General features: G+C 34.8%; 1 protein-coding gene across 1 annotated transcript; it reads right to left on the bottom strand.

Annotated features, from left to right (window-relative positions):
* Nucleotides 1-580: 580 nt before the first annotated feature.
* Nucleotides 581-18,617, bottom strand: slc1a4 (solute carrier family 1 member 4). The gene is made up of 8 exons (XM_056471151.1): nucleotides 17,971-18,617; nucleotides 15,597-15,639; nucleotides 13,847-13,912; nucleotides 8,877-9,043; nucleotides 8,148-8,381; nucleotides 6,295-6,489; nucleotides 5,381-5,515; nucleotides 581-1,912 (listed from the first exon to the last, which is right to left on the bottom strand). Exons 1-8 carry the CDS (start codon nucleotides 18,483-18,485, stop codon nucleotides 1,648-1,650), a joined length of 1,620 nt encoding a protein of 539 aa, XP_056327126.1. The 5' UTR covers nucleotides 18,486-18,617; the 3' UTR covers nucleotides 581-1,647.

Genomic DNA, 18,617 nt, shown 5'->3' with positions numbered 1-18,617 from the left:
TAGTTTGAGATCTATGACTTAAACTAACTATAAAGTTTATGTGAATCTCTACGACTTTCATTATATAACTTGTAATCAGTAACAGGTTAGGCCTACAATGGGGTATATGGACACAGACTTTTAATTTCAGTCAGCCCTAGGGCTTCCGGTTAATTGTCATCCCATACAAAATCGCTGCATTTAAGACAGACATCCCAAGTCTCCTAGAAGTATAAATTGGGTATCAGACCAAACAAGAAGCACTGCATTAAAATATATTTTTCTGCGCCATGTCTTTAAAATATGGAAATTAATTTTACCCCAGTATTTTCAATGAAATTTCGACACTGGCCTGCTGCTAATGACGGCGCCTACGTTTAAACAGTCTTTCGTCTGTGTTTATGGCTTAACAACTAAATGAATGCTTAAGTCTATTTAACTGATTTGAATTACATTACAACATCGATGCTGTAAAAAGAACATTATTAAGCTGAAAATAGTCACATAAACCTTTCACCGGAAGTTCATCATTGGCTGAAAAACATTAGCTGTGCATAGCCCATTGGTGGTTCTCAAAATAGAACAATAAAACTCTCGTAAATCAGAGACACAAATGCTTTTGGTTTAATATTAATCAGACACACATTGGTAACAAGATAACTTACAGTTAAAAGAGACTGAAAAAGTACATGGAGAAAGTGTATATAAAACCAATCAAGTGCTAATTAACAGCTTTTAGAGTTCACTTTAATCTTTTACATACATCTAGATCTTTAGCAACAGATTATGAAAAATAATCTTCAATGCAGTACAAAAGGCTAAACAATTACAATAAATTAAACTCATTCATACGTATCAAATCGTCCATCAAAGGGTTTACTTTATAACTAATGACCAAACGTAAAAATTGGGCATAAGATGTACAAAATGTTCAACGATTATACTCCCACTGACCACAAGGTGTCACTATGTACCATGTGAGATGTTCTTGGGTCAAACGACAGCATGTGGTGTGTGTGTTAATGAGAACTGAAGTCTATCAGGAAATGTTTGACCATACAGCATCTCACATCCTCAGGTTTAATATGACCCGTGACCCTGAGTTTTGTCTCAATTTCTGAGCTTCACTTAAAATTAGGTTGTATTAAAACCATAAAGCACAAGCTGTGGATTTGCTTCACAAGCACACATGCACATTTTTGACACAGTCCCCTATAAATCAACAGACTATTTCAGAACGTGACAGGATTTGCTATTAGGGACATAAATATTTACAGCAAATACTTTCTGGCCTATCTTCAAAAATAGTTAATGTTTCACACAATCAATTAAAATAAAGAGCAAGAGGTCAGTCTGTGACTGGTTTTCATTATTATCCATTGTTATCTTCTTGCAAATTGGAAATATTCCCTTTTCGACGTTTACACATAATCTGGGATGTTCCCAAACACAAAAACCATCCTTTTGGCACAATTGTATAAGATTAACATATCTGTAAAATACTTCAAACTAAATGTAAAACAGACTGGCCATTAGTGTTCCATTCACAGATTCGAGTAAACCTTATGTTTGACGTAAACTTCACTGCGACATCACGTCTTTAGTGGTTTTTTAAAAAGTGAAAGAGAAAGAGTGAAGGAAATGATATGAGAGAGCACAGTTGACAGTTTACAGCACAGACTCCACACCATCCTTTTCGTTAAGTGTTTCACGTGAGGAGTTTTCTCCTTGGTTCTGGTGTGTGACGAGAGGGGAGGTTTCCTCTTCTGCTTTAACGTTGGCCACCACCTCCACCTTGACCTCCATCAGTTCCTGCTCCTCCTGATGCTCCTGCTGATGCTTTTGTTTCTTCATCTCCTGCTCATTGATGTGGTGAAGGATTCCCGCACCGAGGGCATCACCCTCCACGTTCACCACGGTGGTGGTGCGATCTCTGAACACATAACAGATACAATTTTGTTAGTCAATATGTTAAATTGTAGCTCAAGCAGCAGAGCAAATCCATGCTAATCTTTTTTTATTTCTAGTAAAAGTAAATTTGATTTGAATAATCTGAATGCCAAAAATTCTAAGAGGGGTCTGGCTGCAGACTTGGTGCAGATGCAATCTGTGCTGCGTGCAATGCTATTGAATGGGCTCACCTAACCCCACCCCTAACCCTACCCGTCAAAGTGACGTCACTAGCTCCATTGAGTGCATCGTGTCTGACACTGCATCATATCTCAGCTTGCATCATAAAGGCTGCATCCAGATACTATTAAAAATACCTAGCCCTCCGATATTTATTCTTTTAAAAATATTTTAAAGTAATACATTAAAGTAATGTTTAATGAAACAGGGTGTCACAGTGGCGCGGTGGGTAGCACTATTGCCTCACAGCAAGAAGGTCGCTGGTTTGAGCCTCGGCTGGGTCAGTTGGCATTTCTGTGTGGAGTTTGCATGTTCTCCCTATGTTCGTGTAGGTTTTCTCTGGATGCTCTGGTTTCCCCCACCAGTCCAAAGACATGCGGTACTGGTGAAATGGGTAAGCTAAGTTGTCCATAGTGTATGTGTGTGATTGAGTGTGTGGATGTTTCCCAGTGATGGGTTGCAGCTGGAAGGGCATCCGCTGCGTAAAACATATACTTGATAAGTTGGCGGATCATTCCTCTGTGGCAACCCCAGATTAATAAAGAGACTAAGCCGAAAAGAAAATGAATGATTGAACGATTGTTTAATGGAACAAGGATATTTGCACAGTATTTCCTATGATATTTTTTCTTTTAGTTTGTTTTAGTTTGCCTGGCATAAAAGCAGTTGAAAAAACTGCTGAAAAAACTCCTTAAGAAACATTTTTAAACAAAACTGGCTTCGGAACAGACCATTGTTGTCCAATGACTTGGCTAATTAACTTTGATAACTTAATTTAAGCCTTTAGATTACACTTTCAGCTGAATTCGAGCAAAATAACTAGTAAAATTGTATATACTGTCATCATGGTAAAATCATGAAAAGGAATTACTTTTTAAAAATTTGGTTTCAATATGTGTTGAAAAAATACGGTCTACATTAAACAGTTAACCAAATTAAACAAATGTTTTGAAAAGAATTAAAATTTGTACAGAAGGAAAGTAATTTTGACTTCAACCGTACATATTCTGAATTAACTTGTATTTCTAAATGGTAAATCTAGTGTTCTGAATGTGTACAGTATGCATGTATTACATTTCTGATTATGATAAGAAGCTTATGAAGGCTCTTATAAAGCTTTAAACAAAACACTGCAAAGCTTTCAAGTGTCATTATATTTCTGGAAAGAGTGCATTATATAAAATAAACTCTTTACTGTTATGTTTAGAAAAAAATGAATTAAAATGCTAGCAGTATATTAAACATAACCACTTACTGAAATGTGAGTCAGGTGGTAACACAGAGCTGAAACATGCTGGAAATATGCTAAATGATCTTTTTAAAACTTGCTTTTCTCAAACCAATATAAAAGTTTGTCCCAACAAATGGTCTAGGTCCTACAGCGATGATGCTTTCCCAAATGATTTCCCAACTTTTATTTATTCGTTCATTCATTTTCCTTCGACTTAGTCCTTTTATTAATCAAGGGTCGCCACAGTGGAATGAACCGCCAACTTATCCAGCATATGTTTTATGCAATTTATTAGTTTATTCAATTCACCTATAGCTCATGTGTTTGAACTGTGGGGGAAAACGGAGCACCCAGAGGGACCCCAAGTGAACACGGGGAGAGCATGCAAACTCCACACAGAAATGCCAACTGACCCAGCAGGGACTCGAACCAATGACCTAACTTTCATTTAGTTGTAAATAATCATTTTTTCCCCTAAAATAATTATAATAATAAAAACTAAATATGTATAAATGTGGCATTATTGCCCTCCCAGATAAAACATTGAATATTAAAACCAAACATTCAAAGAAGAAGTTATTTTCACCAGACTGTAAATAACACCAACATTTTTTAACACAAAATAATTGTCATTTGTAACACTTAACAACACACAAAAAATTCTGCCACAATATTGCAAACATGTTAAATACAAGATTCAGAATTTAAAGGGAAAATAATCCAGAGGAGCACAACAAAATGAACTCTTTTTTTTGCTATTGCCACAAATATCCTCATGATAAAAAATACTAAAGAAAACATGTCTCTCGTTTAGTTTTCATTAATGATATGGAGTATTATTAGTGTAATTTTTCAGTGTATTTTAAGTTTCCCCAAACTGGAAGCACAGCTCATCATTGAAACAAAGAAAAAGGTGGCTAATTAATCAATATATCACAGATATACATTTGAAGGCAGAATTATTAGCCCTCCTGAATTATTAGCTCCCCTTTATATTTTTACCCAATTTGTGTTTAACGAAAAGAAGATTCCTTTGAAACAAATTTCTAAACAAAACAGTTTTAATAACTGATTTCTTTTATCTTTGCCATGATGACCGTATCTGCTTGTTAAGTCTTGACGTAAGAAATACTGTTTCCGGGTTTAAGCCGCTACTCATTTGATTGAGGAAATATTCGTTTGTGCACACTTTTTAGTCAAATCACACATTAAAGTGAATTTTATATAAATTTATGGTGTACACATCAGTCTCTGGGCTTGCTGCATCACAAATACCAACATTTGAACAATTTATAAAAAATTAATCACTTTCTGGCCATCTGATATTAGGCATGGACATATACATTGCATTGTGGATACATACATTGATTTTCGAAAGTATTACATCCCTTTGTAAACATTTATTATAACCATTTGAGTCTCCCCATACAGTTATACAGATATATCACTTGGACCCGGAAGCCACTTCGCTTTGTGTCACACTTAACAAGCGGATATAATATTTTACTAGATATTTTTTCAAGAAACCAGTATTAAAGTGCAATTTAAAGGCTTAACTAGGTTAATTAGGTTAAGTCATTGTATAACTGTGGTTTGTTCTGTATATAATTCAAAAACAATATTGTTTATGAGAGCTAAAAATATTGATCTTAAAATAGTTTTAAAAAATATTGTCGGACATACTGTGAAAAAATCCTCTGTTAAACCTCATTTGGGAAATATTTAAAAAAATAAATTCACAAGAGGGATAATAATTTTGACTTCAACACTATCTCTCTATCTCTCTATCTATCTATCTATCTATCTATCTATCTATCTATCTATCTATCTATCTATCTATCTATCTATCTATCTATCCATCCATCCATCCATCCATCCATCCATCCATCCATCCATCCATCCATCCATCCATCCATCCATCCATCTATCTATCTATCTATCTATCTATCTATCTATCTATCTATCTATCTATCTATCTATCACTGAATGACACACTTTTAGAAACACAGCTAAAATAGGAGAATTAATTCTGTGTCTTACACAATCCAGTCCACTGCCAACATGAGAGACAGGTCATGGGTTGGCAGACCAATGGCCTCCAGAATGATGGCGATGGTGATGATTCCTCCGGCTGGAATACCTGCTGCTCCCACACTTGAAGCGGTGGCTGTTACCCTGTCAATACGCAAACAAGCAGTCATTTAGCAGACGCTTTCTTCCAAAGTGACTAACGGTACATATATTACATACACAAATTCCTAGCGATGATATCATTGTGCTAAAAGCCATTGTAGTAGCTCATTCATTGACATCCAAACAGCATGGCACACTGGGAGAGGCTCCAGAGAGTGAATGCTATTATTAGTAAATGTAGATTAAGCTTGGCATATTAGATACAGAGAACCTGTTGTACAGTTCTCAGCATATATAAGTACACCCCTCACAAATCTATCTTTTAAATTCAGATTTTTAATACAATATTAGATTTGTGCATATACAGTAGATTAGTCAGTACTGAAGCCAAATATGGAGCTTATCTAACTAAATAACTTATGATAACGGTTCAAAAACTAGCACATCCAAATTTATATGTTATAGAAAAATATATATAATACAAATTCAAAAAATAGGAAAAAACAAGAGAAGCAAACAAATTGAAAATTTTTGATGAAATTTTTTAGGTTTGCAATATTTTGCTTGAATTTAATTGTATTATCTTTCAATTTCTTAATATGTTTGGTGACTAAAATATTATTTAATATATATATTTGTTTAATAAATCTGTTTTGTTTAAATGCACCAAAATACATTGCCTATATTCACTGAGAAATGGATACAAATATACATTTTCAAACTGGACTGTACTTAATTATGCTGAGCTCTGTATGTACCCAGGAATGTTCACTGTATGCCCTAGCTGATTGAAGAAATGCCTCACAGGGATGTATACTCACAGAATTGTGAAAATCTGGCCTGCGTTGAGATCAACGTTGTTGAGCTGAGCAATAAACACAGCAGCAACGCACTGGAAAATAGCCGCCCCGTCCATGTTAACAGTGGCTCCGATTGGTAAAATGAACCGACTGATTCGTTTGTCGACACCGTTATTCTCCTCCACACACTTCATCATGGTGGGCAGAGTCGCTGAGCTGCACAGACATGAGCAACAGACAGGTCTGAGTGTGTTACGTCAAAACAGAAATACTTTTAGAATCAATTTTTAAGGAGATCACTTTAGTCCTGTTAACACTTTGTATTAAAATGTTTATGTTAAGTTGCTTAATAGTAGATAAGGCTAAATACAGGTGTAAGCAACGTTTCAAGCTTATGACCACTTTCAGAGTAGATAGTAATAATTCCTTACATTTTATATAGCACTTTTCTGGACACATTTCACACTTTACACATTTTTTATGGGGGGGGGAATCTCATTATCCACCACAAGTGTGCAGCATCCACCTGGATGATGTGACGGCAGCCATATTGCACCAGACCGCACACCATACACCAGCTGATTGGTGGAGATTGGTGACTTCCCGTGTTCGCGGCGGTTTCCTCCGGGTGCTCCGGTTTCCCCCACAGTCCAAAGACATGCGGTACAGGTGAATGGAGTAAGCTAAATTGGTCATAGTGTATGAGTGTGATTGAGTTTGTATGTGGTTATTGCATTTAAACAGCAACAAAAAAACAACAACCATTCACACTAGACTACTGAGACTAAACATAACCATCTAAAATTGTAAGTTTTGGTTTGAAAGAAAAAAAGGTTGTTTGCTTCCATGTTCACATGTAAATTACATTAGCTTGTTATGAAATATTACAAGAAAAGTTCAGAAAAATCGAATCCATACCCTGAAAGTATTTTTGTGTGCGTTTAAAAGATGTCTAATAGACATCCAAATAGACAGCTTGGCTAAAACAAGACTAATCTAATAGATGTCTAACAATAGCTCAAAAATAGATTACTCATGAAATAGACAGGAATGAATGACTACACGGGTGGATGCAGTGGTGCAGTAGGTAGTGGTGTCGCCTCACAGCAAGAAGGTCACTGGTTTGAGCCTCAGCTGGGTCAGTTGGCGTTTCTGTTTAGAGTTTGCATGTTCTCCCAGCGTTCGAGTGGGTTTCCTCTGGGTGCTCTGGTTTCCCCCACAAGTCCAAAGACATGCAGTACAGGTGAATTTGGTAAGCTAAATTGTCTGTAGTGTATGTGTGTGAATGAGTGTGTGTGGGTGTTTCCCAGTGATGGGTCGCAGCTGAAAGGGCATCCGCTGCGTAAAACATATGTTGGATAAGTTGGCGGTTCATTTCGCTGTGGTGACCCCAGATTAATAAAGGGACTAAGCCGAAAAGAAAATGAATCAATGAATGAATGCATGACTACCCAAATGAAGTCTGTATAGTCTGACCCTTTTTATTGATTAATATCGTTTTTATCTATTGTTAGACATCTAATAGATTTTCACAGTCTTTTTTGGATGTCTATTAGACATCTTTTAAACACAAAATTACTTTGTGGGTACAACCCATGGATCCTTCCCTCAAAGAAATCATAAAAGTGATCAAAACGGACAAAAGAAAAGTAATAGATCAAGTCAATGTTTTTGAGTTTCGGTATTTAAAACAACACTACTAAAGATTTAACAAGACCAGTGTTTCAAGGAAAAACGGAAAGCAAATACTTCTGTAAACCAGACCAACCCAAACAAATACAATAATCTAAGGAAGCTTACAGAAAAGGAATGTAGATTAGCTCAACTAACCCTGCTCATGATACAACAGAAGTGCACAAACTTTAACAAATTACCTGGAGCAGGTGGCAAAGGCAGTGGTGAAAGGGGTGATGAGTCCTGACAGGAAACTGTAGGGGTTTGTACGAGTGAAGCCGAAGTAGATAAGAGGTAGGATAATACAACCATGGATGATGTGGCCCAGGATAGAGGCGAAAATGTACTTTCCCAAACTAGTGACCAACAGAACCACATCTTCCATCTCCACGATCTTACTGCCAACCAAGAACATAATGCCAAAAGGCACGTACCTGAAGGACAATACGACAGAATGTATCACATATCACGTGCATGATTTAGAAATCCTTAGTTTTATATTATATTATATTATATTATATTATATTATATTATATTATATTATATTATATTATATTATATTATATTATATTATATTATATTATATTATATTATATTATATTATATTATATTATATTGACGAAACAAAATCTGTTGTTTCATATTTGTTTGTTTCACTATTAATTGATTGAACTTACAGAATTTATATTATACCTTTATAAACATATGAGATGACTTATATCGTGATGAGATTTTTGTCATATTGGCCAGCCATAATATAATATAATATAATATAATATAATATAATATAATATAATATAATATAATATAATATAATATAATATAATATAATATAATATAATATAATATAATATAATATAATATAATATAATATAATATAATATGTACTGGGTTAGATGTCAAAGACTTCATCAAAGTTCACCACTCACCACATGATCCAGGACACAAGTACCATAGTGGCTTCATTGAAGGCATTAAAAAAGCGAATAAGCTCCTCTCCTTCTGCCCCAAGCTTCCTCAATGCCACTCCAAAAACCATAGCGAAGAGAACAAGGCCCAGAATATTCATTCCATCTGTGTCTGTTCCATAGGGAACCTGAAACCCACCAAAACATGTTTGCCATTGGTATAAAGGGGCTTACATATGCACACAATCAAACAATACAATAATTCCATTAATCCTTTTCAATGTTTTCTTGGCAGCAGAATTGGTGAACATTGCAACAATGCATACGCTGACTTTGGATCAACCGATGCTAAATTTACTAATTAACTTCTATTAACAAATGCTCCCACTCTATGTCATATTCCCTGTCGCTGAACTTGATATGATTGTGCATGGACAAGTGACTTTCAAAAGATGAAACGTGATGAGGATTGGCCCTCAGACAGACTTTCCCTCGGCGGTGGTGGCAGTGTGGTCACAGGGTGATGAAGATCTGACGGGACTGAGCTACTGTTCCACTCAATCCTGCTCTTGTTCTGGGCTTTATCACACATACAGACATGGCTCATCACTTGGCACACAGCACTGGTTGTTCTGTAAGCCCTACTTAAGCAATTACCTCAAGCGTTCCGAGGGATTGCCCACATATTTGCCTATGCACCAGCAGATATGAGACAGTTTAGTTGAGCCAGAATGTAATGAAGACCTGGTGATTTATACAAAGGCTAATCACATACAGTAGTAGATTGGTTTTATAGTTTGCGCCGATTTGAAGGAAACATTGACAGAATGGATGTTAGAAACTATGCATAGGTTGTTTATTTAAATCTGACCAATCAGATGGGGGCATTGCTATCTTCATTCTCCAGTAGGTGATATTAGGTGAACCTAAGCCTGAAAATAGATGCTATTGCTTGAAAAAAAGATAGAAAAATTACAGAAGTCACTAAGAATCAGATATTCTGTCTAAGTTTTTAGTCATTCATGGTGTTTTAAAGTCTATATATTGTTATTGTTTTTAGTTGGATCTATCACCTGCACTGTAAAGACATTAAAAAAATAATCCTTATTTCCTTTTGCTTTTTCTTGTTCACTCAACTTTTGAAATCATCAGCTGCACTGACCTCAAATTATTTGTCAGTAATACAAAATACATTTAGTTGGGTTAACATAAGAGTATTTAGTAGTTTTCTGGAGAGGTGAACTACTCTGTAACAAAACTTTTTAGTTTGTGCCAACTGAACATTTTTTGTCTGCAGAACTGGAATGCCTGAAGTTAAGTGAAGATTTCCTTTTGTTTTTTCTCACATACTTAACATATTTTCACCTTTAATTGATAGGACAGTAGAGAGTATAGAGAGGAAAGCGTGGGGAGTGGAGAGAGGAGAAGGATTGGCATAGGACCTCAGGCGGGAATCGAACTCAAGTTGCTGTGAACACTGGAGTCCCATGTCTCAACGCACTAATCACTACACCATCAGCGTCATCGAGTACTCAACTTGCACTGACTGTCTAAAGTTGAGTGAACAAAAAAACTAAAGTAGTAAGTACAAAGAATTGGTACCAAGAAATAAAACATTATCAGAACAAACAAACATAGTTCAATTGAAAAAAACAACTAAAACAGAGACAAATGTTAACAAAACATTTACTAGACAGAATTAGAAACAGGACAGGAGGGAAAACAACAATAACGGTAAACAAGACGAGGATCAAAACATAGCAGGATAACAAGGAAAAATGTTTTGTAAAGCTTCACATGTGAAGCATGCCTTCCTGTTTTTTCAATTGAACTATGTTTGTTTGCTCTGATAATGTTTTATTTCTTAATATCAATTTCCATAAGATTTTTTGTTCACTAAACTTCAGACATTTTAGGTCAGTACAATGGTGTAGTGGTTAGTGTGTCGACATATGGCACTCCAATGTTCATGACTACCTGAGTTTGATTCCCGCCCCGAGATCCTATGCTGATCCTTCCCCTCTCCCCACGCTTTCCTGTCTCTACTCTCTACTGTACTATCAATTAAAGGTGAAAAAAGTTGATTACACGAGAAAAAAACTTAAGGAAATAAGGATTGTGTTTCTTTTTTGTTCACTCAACTTCAAGCATTCCAGTTCTGCTGACAAAACATTTTCAGTTGGCACAACTTAACAAACTGGCACAACTTGTTTGTTACAGAGTAGTTCATCTCTCCAGAAAACTAATAAATACTCTTATGTTAACCCAACTAAATACTCTTATGTTAACCCAACTAAATGTTTTTGTATTACTGACAAATAATTTGAGGTCAGTGCAGCTGATGATTTCAAAAGTTGAGTGAACAAGAAAAAGCGAAAGGAAATAAGGATTATGGTTTTTTGCTGATGTACTGACCTAACATTTTTACAGTGTGTTTATTTTAGTATGATCTTTACATGAATAATTTTTACAATTTTGTATAAAACAGTGTTTTTATGGTACTTATGTCTTTGGAAATATTGTTATTGTAACACTCAACTACATCGCATATTGCATATTTTCCCAGTATCGTGCAGCCCTAGTACATTTGCATTAGCAAAAGTTCCGAGACATTTTGCATTAAAAAAACCCACTGAGATGTACATTCAAACACTATTCTGTTCGTAAGCTCTTGAAATTGTTAGTAAAATGTGCATGATGGTCGGTGCCAATGGCGTAGTGGCTAGTTCGTCGACACACGGCACTCTGGTGCTCACGGCAACCCAAGTTTGATTCCTGCCTCAAGGTCCTATGCCTATCCTTCTCTCTGCTATCCTGTCAATACTGTCCTATCAATTAAAGGTGAAACCCATCCCAAAAAAATAAGAACAAAAAAGCGCATGGTGAACATTTTTGCCTCAATGCAAACTCACACAAATTCACCTGTGACATTTCACAGAGCACCAGCAAATGTGACTCCACTTTTGCATTGTTAAAGGGATAGTTCACCCAAAAGCAATACATATTTGATAATGATTAATAACTGTTTAAAATGAATAATTAATAACCATCATCAATTACTTATCCTCTACTCATTACAAATATGTTTGCATTGGTTTCTTCTATTGATCACAAAATAAAATATTTTGAAGAATTCTGTCAATGACTACCAGATTTCAACATTCTTCAAAATATTTTCCTTTGGTTTAACAGAAGCACTACAAACCATACTTTAATGATAATAAAGAATGAGTAAAGTTTTGAATACTTAAACTCAAGCATGAACATAATTTCTGCATCAGTTCCATGGGATATAATGAAGATGATAACTCCCATGATTCCCCATTCGGTCACGTCATCATCATCCTCTAGTGTCCTAAATTAAATACTGTGCCTTTTAACTGAAAGCATGAATGAATTTCAGTGCAGTTTGTGTGGAAATCTGAACTCATATGGGTCTGGATGTAACTTTATTAACAGAAAACCTGCACATGTTAATTCATTCATTCATTTTCCTTTGACTCTTTATTCATCAGGGGTCCCCACAGCGGAATGAACCGCCACACATGTTAATTGTAATATTTAAATAATTTGAAATCTTCACTAATTTTAATATCTCGTAGCAAGCCCTGAGTCATCCTGCAAAGCCCTATACTGAGACTAGAACGCAGACACATGGGAGACACACAGAACAAGCCCTTTGGGAAAGGATTGCCATCTCCAGCTGCTTGAGTGCTTAGTAGGACAGGAGCAGCAAAACTGGCTGCGTCAACCCTGGCTCTGTGCAAACAAACAGCAGGCTCATTCAAGCCTGCCAAAACGCCAGCACTACTGAGTGGTCAGAGACTAGCCAAGATGCTGGACTTGAGATTCATTTTTTAAAAAGACCACAAACTTGTAGGGTTTAATTAATATTTTAACAAGTGATACAAGTGGAAATTGTACAGTAAATGTATATTGTAATGTAAAGTCAGGACATTGATCTGTTTGTTTGTGTTTATCACCATCCCAGCTTCTATGACCATTTTCCATGAAAAAAGTATGCTACAGATAAAAATTATATATAGCTTTTACAATTTATTTTTGGCTAAAAACTGTAAAACTGTATTTGGATTAACAGTGTTAAAATCATTTAAAAAGAACGAACTGAATAAAAGGTTTCACACAGAAATAAAGCCAACACAATCAAATAAAACATGCTGCATAGTTAAAATGCTTTTACAAATCTTACATAATATAATATAATATAATATAATATAATATAATATAATATAATATAATATAATATAATATAATATAATATATGATATGATATATGACATAATATAATATAATATAATATAATATAATATAATATAATATAATTTAATATAATATATGATATGATATATGACATAATATAATATAATATAATATAATATGATATGATATAATATAATATAATATAATTTAATATAATATAATATAATATAATATAATATAATATAATATAATATAATATAATATAATATAATATAATATAATATAATATAATATAATATAATATAATATATGATATGATATATGACATAATATAATATAATATAATATAATATAATATAATATAATATAATATAATATAATATAATTTAATATAATATATGATATGATATATGACATAATATAATATAATATAATATAATATGATATGATATAATATAATATAATATAATTTAATATAATATAATATAATATAATATAATATAATATAATATAATATAATATAATATAATATAATTTAATATAATATAATATAATATTTGATATGATATGATATGATATATGACATAATATAATATAATATAATATAATATGATATATGATATGATATAATATAATATAATATAATATAATATAATATAATATAATATAATATAATATAATATAATATAATATAATATAATATAATATAATAATTAGTAAATACCTATTATAATAATAAATTATCATTTGAAAATAAAAAGATAGTGTACCTTCTGGTAGTTGAGGGTTCCATTTGTTCCATTTCCAACAAGAACTGTCTTGTAGTCAGTGGCATACTGTGACAAAAGTGAGAGACAGAGGAGAAAAACACCATGAGCTGCATGCAGTGCTTATCACCAAGCTATTTTGGCTGATTTCAGTTCGTTCCAGAGTGCAGCTTCATGAACTGTGATGCATTTGATTATTTCTCTGCATTGAGCCTGTTTCTGTGCGAGCCTTGTGCCAAAATACTCACAAAAGCTGTATTTAAAGTTTAGCTGAAGAGGACTTTGAGACTGGTACACACAGAGACAAGGACAAAGATCCCCCAACAACCCTACTATTCAGGACCCCTGTTCTTCAAAAACTCCAATTATATTAGCTGGTGCACTCAGTTTAGTTTTCATCTGTCTTTCGCACTTTAAAATCGGAAGAAAGTAGGCGCAGTTCGGAACAGAATGTGTTCTCCTATTTATAAAAAAATGAGCAGACTAATTTAAAATGCAGCATTTTTATATGTAGATTTTCTTTATTGCAATGAGATTATAAAGAAATATGTTAAAAAAGATTCACATTGGTTGGCGCACTAGCACAGTAAGTAGTGGGCTGACATATGGTGCGGAAGCGCTCTGGGTGTCCCGAGTTCGAATTCCGGCTTGTGGACTTTTCCCAATCCTATTCTCCCCACCCCCTCTCTCTCTCTCTCTCCCACTTCACTTCCTGTCAAAACTACTGTCCTGTCAAAAATAAATCTTTTAAAAAAGGGTTCAAATTGAAAGTAGTCCTGAGAAAAAAAACAGGCTATTGATATGAAAATGTGGGATATTTTGGATATTTTTGGCAATACCGATAACCGATAATACTTTTGTTTTAAACTCTTAACCTTAACGGCTGCCAAAAAAATCACTACAATGCATATTTAAAAATGTGTTATGAATGAACCAGCTCTAAAAGTTCACAATCTGCAACATCTCTAATGTGTCTTTAACTGATATAAATTTGCAATGTTTGCATAATCTGAAGCTGACTTGCATGTGACAGCAAAATCTAACCCACAAACATTTTTCACAGTTATAACAACCTGGAGAGATCTGCAAAAAAAAAGTAGTGTGAACAAGTTCATTTGCAGCAGGCCAGTAAAATAATTCCCAGGCATTTCTATATTAATCCTGCTAATCTGTGTCTCCTCCCTTTTAAAGCCTATCTGGACTCCTTCCAGGTGACCGTCAATGGAAATCCAACTGGATGGAGTAACATTCTCCCACAGGATAAAGAAACATCCCATCTGCACCTAATGACCCTGCTTCTCTTCTAAATCTACTCTGGCTTTTTGTTTTATTTAATTGATAACTGGAAGCCCCATTCGGTTTGTGTCAACAGGATCATCTGCATGCTCCGGTCTGGACACATCGATCTTATCTCCCAGAGTCCCGAACCCCCTGACCTGGCTTTCAGCAGAGCATGCTCACTGTTGAGCAGTTGCCCATGTGGTACAACCCAGTGAACCAAGCCAGGTTGCCAGGCGCCAAGGAATGGAATCAGCTTGCTATGGAAACTGCCCGGTTGCTTAGTACTGAGAAAGGATGGGAGGTATTTATTGAGCTGGGACAAAAATGCTTGCTCCATTTTGTGACTCTCTCAATTAGACATGAAGGAGCTGTTAACATGGAGGAAGTGATCTACAAATATTCATTCCGGACATAAACGCTGTTGTGAGCATTTGTGAGTGTGTTTTGGGGACAGCTGGAGGATAAAACTTACTGAGCGGAAAGCCGCAGCCACCAGGTTCGATGGAAACAGGTTTCTGAAAAGGAAAAACAAGCAAGAAAGATAAAGCAGTGATGCAGACATGTGTAAAAATGTGCTCTTATCGTCACAGATGGACAGCATTGCTAAATTCCCACCCGCTTGCAACATGACGGACCCGTAAAGGAAGTTTTGCATTGATCTGTACTCATCAATATATCTACAAACTGATGTTCATTCACGCAGGTTACAGAATGGATTGTTTTAAACTAAACTGAGGTTAGTTCTTATTCAGCATGTGATCTCAGTTAAAAAAGAGGATTATGCTAGTAACCATGTGAACTCTGAGGTAAATAGGAGTATGTTTTCTTCAGGTTCATGCAAGCCTATTATGCTGCCATTTTTCAAGTTTTTTATATAATTGCACAGGTTTCACAGGCTTCAATTTCTGACAAGTGTCCTATGAAAAGTGTATTTTTGTTGAATGTTGATGTAATTCTTTGTGTAATGTATAATTAAATGATTTTTTTTATTTTAATATGAAAAAAACCTTTCTGTTTTATGTTCTGGCTTATGACTTGGTGCATGCTAGAGTGTTTTAATTACTATGATTAAAATAAATCAGAACAGTTTTTGTACAGAGGTGTTGTACTACACCCAGATGTGTTAGAAAATGAGAATGAGGAGCTGTTCAACAATTTTGGAAATAATTTTTTTATTTTATTTTTCTATTTATATATTTTCAGATCAGAATGGTACAAAATCATAACTCATGGCAGAAAAGATAACTTAAAAAAGAAAAAGAACATTTATATTTATCATGCCATCTAATGTATCCATATACCACATTCACAGATATAAAGGTACAAAGCTGTCACTGGGGCAGTGGCTTTCCATAAGGGTCATATTTATACATTTTAGATAATAATATATCAATATGAACCTTTAGGTACAAAGATGTACGTTTTGAAAAAAATACTACCCCAGTGAAAGTTCTGCACCTTTTTATACCTTTATTTATGAGTGTGTATTTAAGCTCTTGTATTACAAAAAGTCAAAAATGCCTTAAATGACTACTGCATATAATTTAGTAACATAATACCCCCCCCCCCCAAAAAAAAGCTCTATTAATTAGTAAAAAAAATGCATGAATTGATTTCTTTGAAAAAGCTGTGATTTTGTCACAATGCAAACAGCTCCAGAAGGTTAAAACACTAACCAATGAAATACAATATTATAATTTTATTTGCAACTTTTTCAAAATAAACTTTAATAAAAGTTTAATATAATAAAAAATTTATATGATTTGTATTTTTATAGACAATAATGCCATTTCTTTATGGATTTTGATGAGTATAGAGAAATATGAGCATGTGACTTAGTTGAAGCCAGACAAAAAATAATAACTTTCAGAACAACAATGGCCCTTCGTTTATTTATAAATTAGTAATAATTGATTGTCTCCTCATGTAGAAGCTTCAGAATCATCATTTGACTCCTCACTTTTGCTGGAATGAAACTTTTTCTTAGTGTGAAAAATATAATAAAATAGTAGTATGATATTGCTCAAATAATGTTTCCATCTGTTTTTCCAGCAGCTTTATACATAGAAAAATAACAAATACTATGCAAGTCAATTGGTGCAGCTTTCCAACATTCTTCAAAACATCTTTGCTTGAGGTCAACTAAAGAAAGACCCTGGAACAAGTTGGGGCAATGACAGAATTTAAATTGTTTAGGTGAACTATCCCTTTAAACCCATCTTTTAAATTATCACATGGTCTGCAAGTAAATTCTTGTAAGTTAAATCTCACCATGTCCTTCAGCATTCTGCAATAATAATAATAATAATAATAATAATAATAATAATAATAATAATAATAATAATAATAATGTTATTGGCAAATTTTATGTGTGCATTTAATATTTTTCATGTTAATAAACTGCATAAATGAAATTAAAGTGAAATTATCAATCAATCCATCAATCTATCAATCAATCAGTATTTTACTATTAGTAGTAATAATAGGCCTAATAATGTATAATTATTTTCAAAAAGTCTAAATGAAAATATTGTTTAAAAAGGTTTAATCATTCTGGCACATACATTAAACCATTTGTTCCCAAATCCTCCTAAATGGTTTCATGCATGTAGCATTGTGTCCTATATGAACATATTTTGCCTTAGTTTTCCCCCGTTTTTTCCCCCCCAAAAAATCGTATTTGAATATGTGGCAAACTATAGCTGCCGGTGGGCTTAAATGGGTTAATCAAGCCGGTAACTTGCACTGAGCGGATTACGCGCTGAAATAATACACTGCTCCAGGTCTCATTTAGAATAATGTTCGGCTATTATTATTAGCATTAATTTCCTTAACTAAAATAATACCTCGCAAGGTCTAAAAAGGAATCCGCCGTCTCTTTGTTGTTGCTCACGCCTTCCAGCCCCAAGTTGTTGGTGTTGAGCGCTCCGGCTCCCACTCCCGGTTTGATGATGAAGGCGAGCGCGACCCCGATGGATGAAGCGATTAGGGTGGTCACCAGAAAGTAAGACACGGCGATTCCTCCGAGCTTTCCCAGCGAGCGCGTGTCCAGACTCGCGGCGCCAGAAATCAAACTGCACACCACCAGAGGCAGGATGATCATCTTGAGCATCCTCAGCAGCATTTCTCCGGGGAAGGCGAAGTAAGTCATCTGCGCCCGGGTGAGGTTCATGTTCCGGACCATCATTCCGAGCCCGACGCCCACCAGGACCCCGGACACCGTCATGATCACCAGCAGGTTTCTTTTGAAGAAACCCGAGCATTTGTCCTTACAGCTTTTCTTTTCTGATTTTATTGAGACCGTTGGTAACGAGCTTTTGTGCCCGGCGTGTCCGTTGATTTCGCTCTTCTTCTCCTCCATGATTTTCCGCCTTCTTTTTAAGAGGAATCAGGCTTTACTCGTGAGAAGCGTGCGCGCGCGTGGAGCAGAGCGGACTGGAGAGCGCTCGTAAAAACCAGCCGGCACTTATAGACATGTGCTGCATCTACCAAT

This window comes from Danio aesculapii, chromosome 13 (genome assembly GCF_903798145.1).
Source record: "Danio aesculapii chromosome 13, fDanAes4.1, whole genome shotgun sequence".
In the NCBI taxonomy this organism is placed as follows: Eukaryota; Metazoa; Chordata; class Actinopteri; order Cypriniformes; family Danionidae; genus Danio; species Danio aesculapii.
The sequence above is the reverse complement of the archived record's forward strand: the minus strand, read 5'-3'. Positions and strand labels throughout refer to the sequence as shown.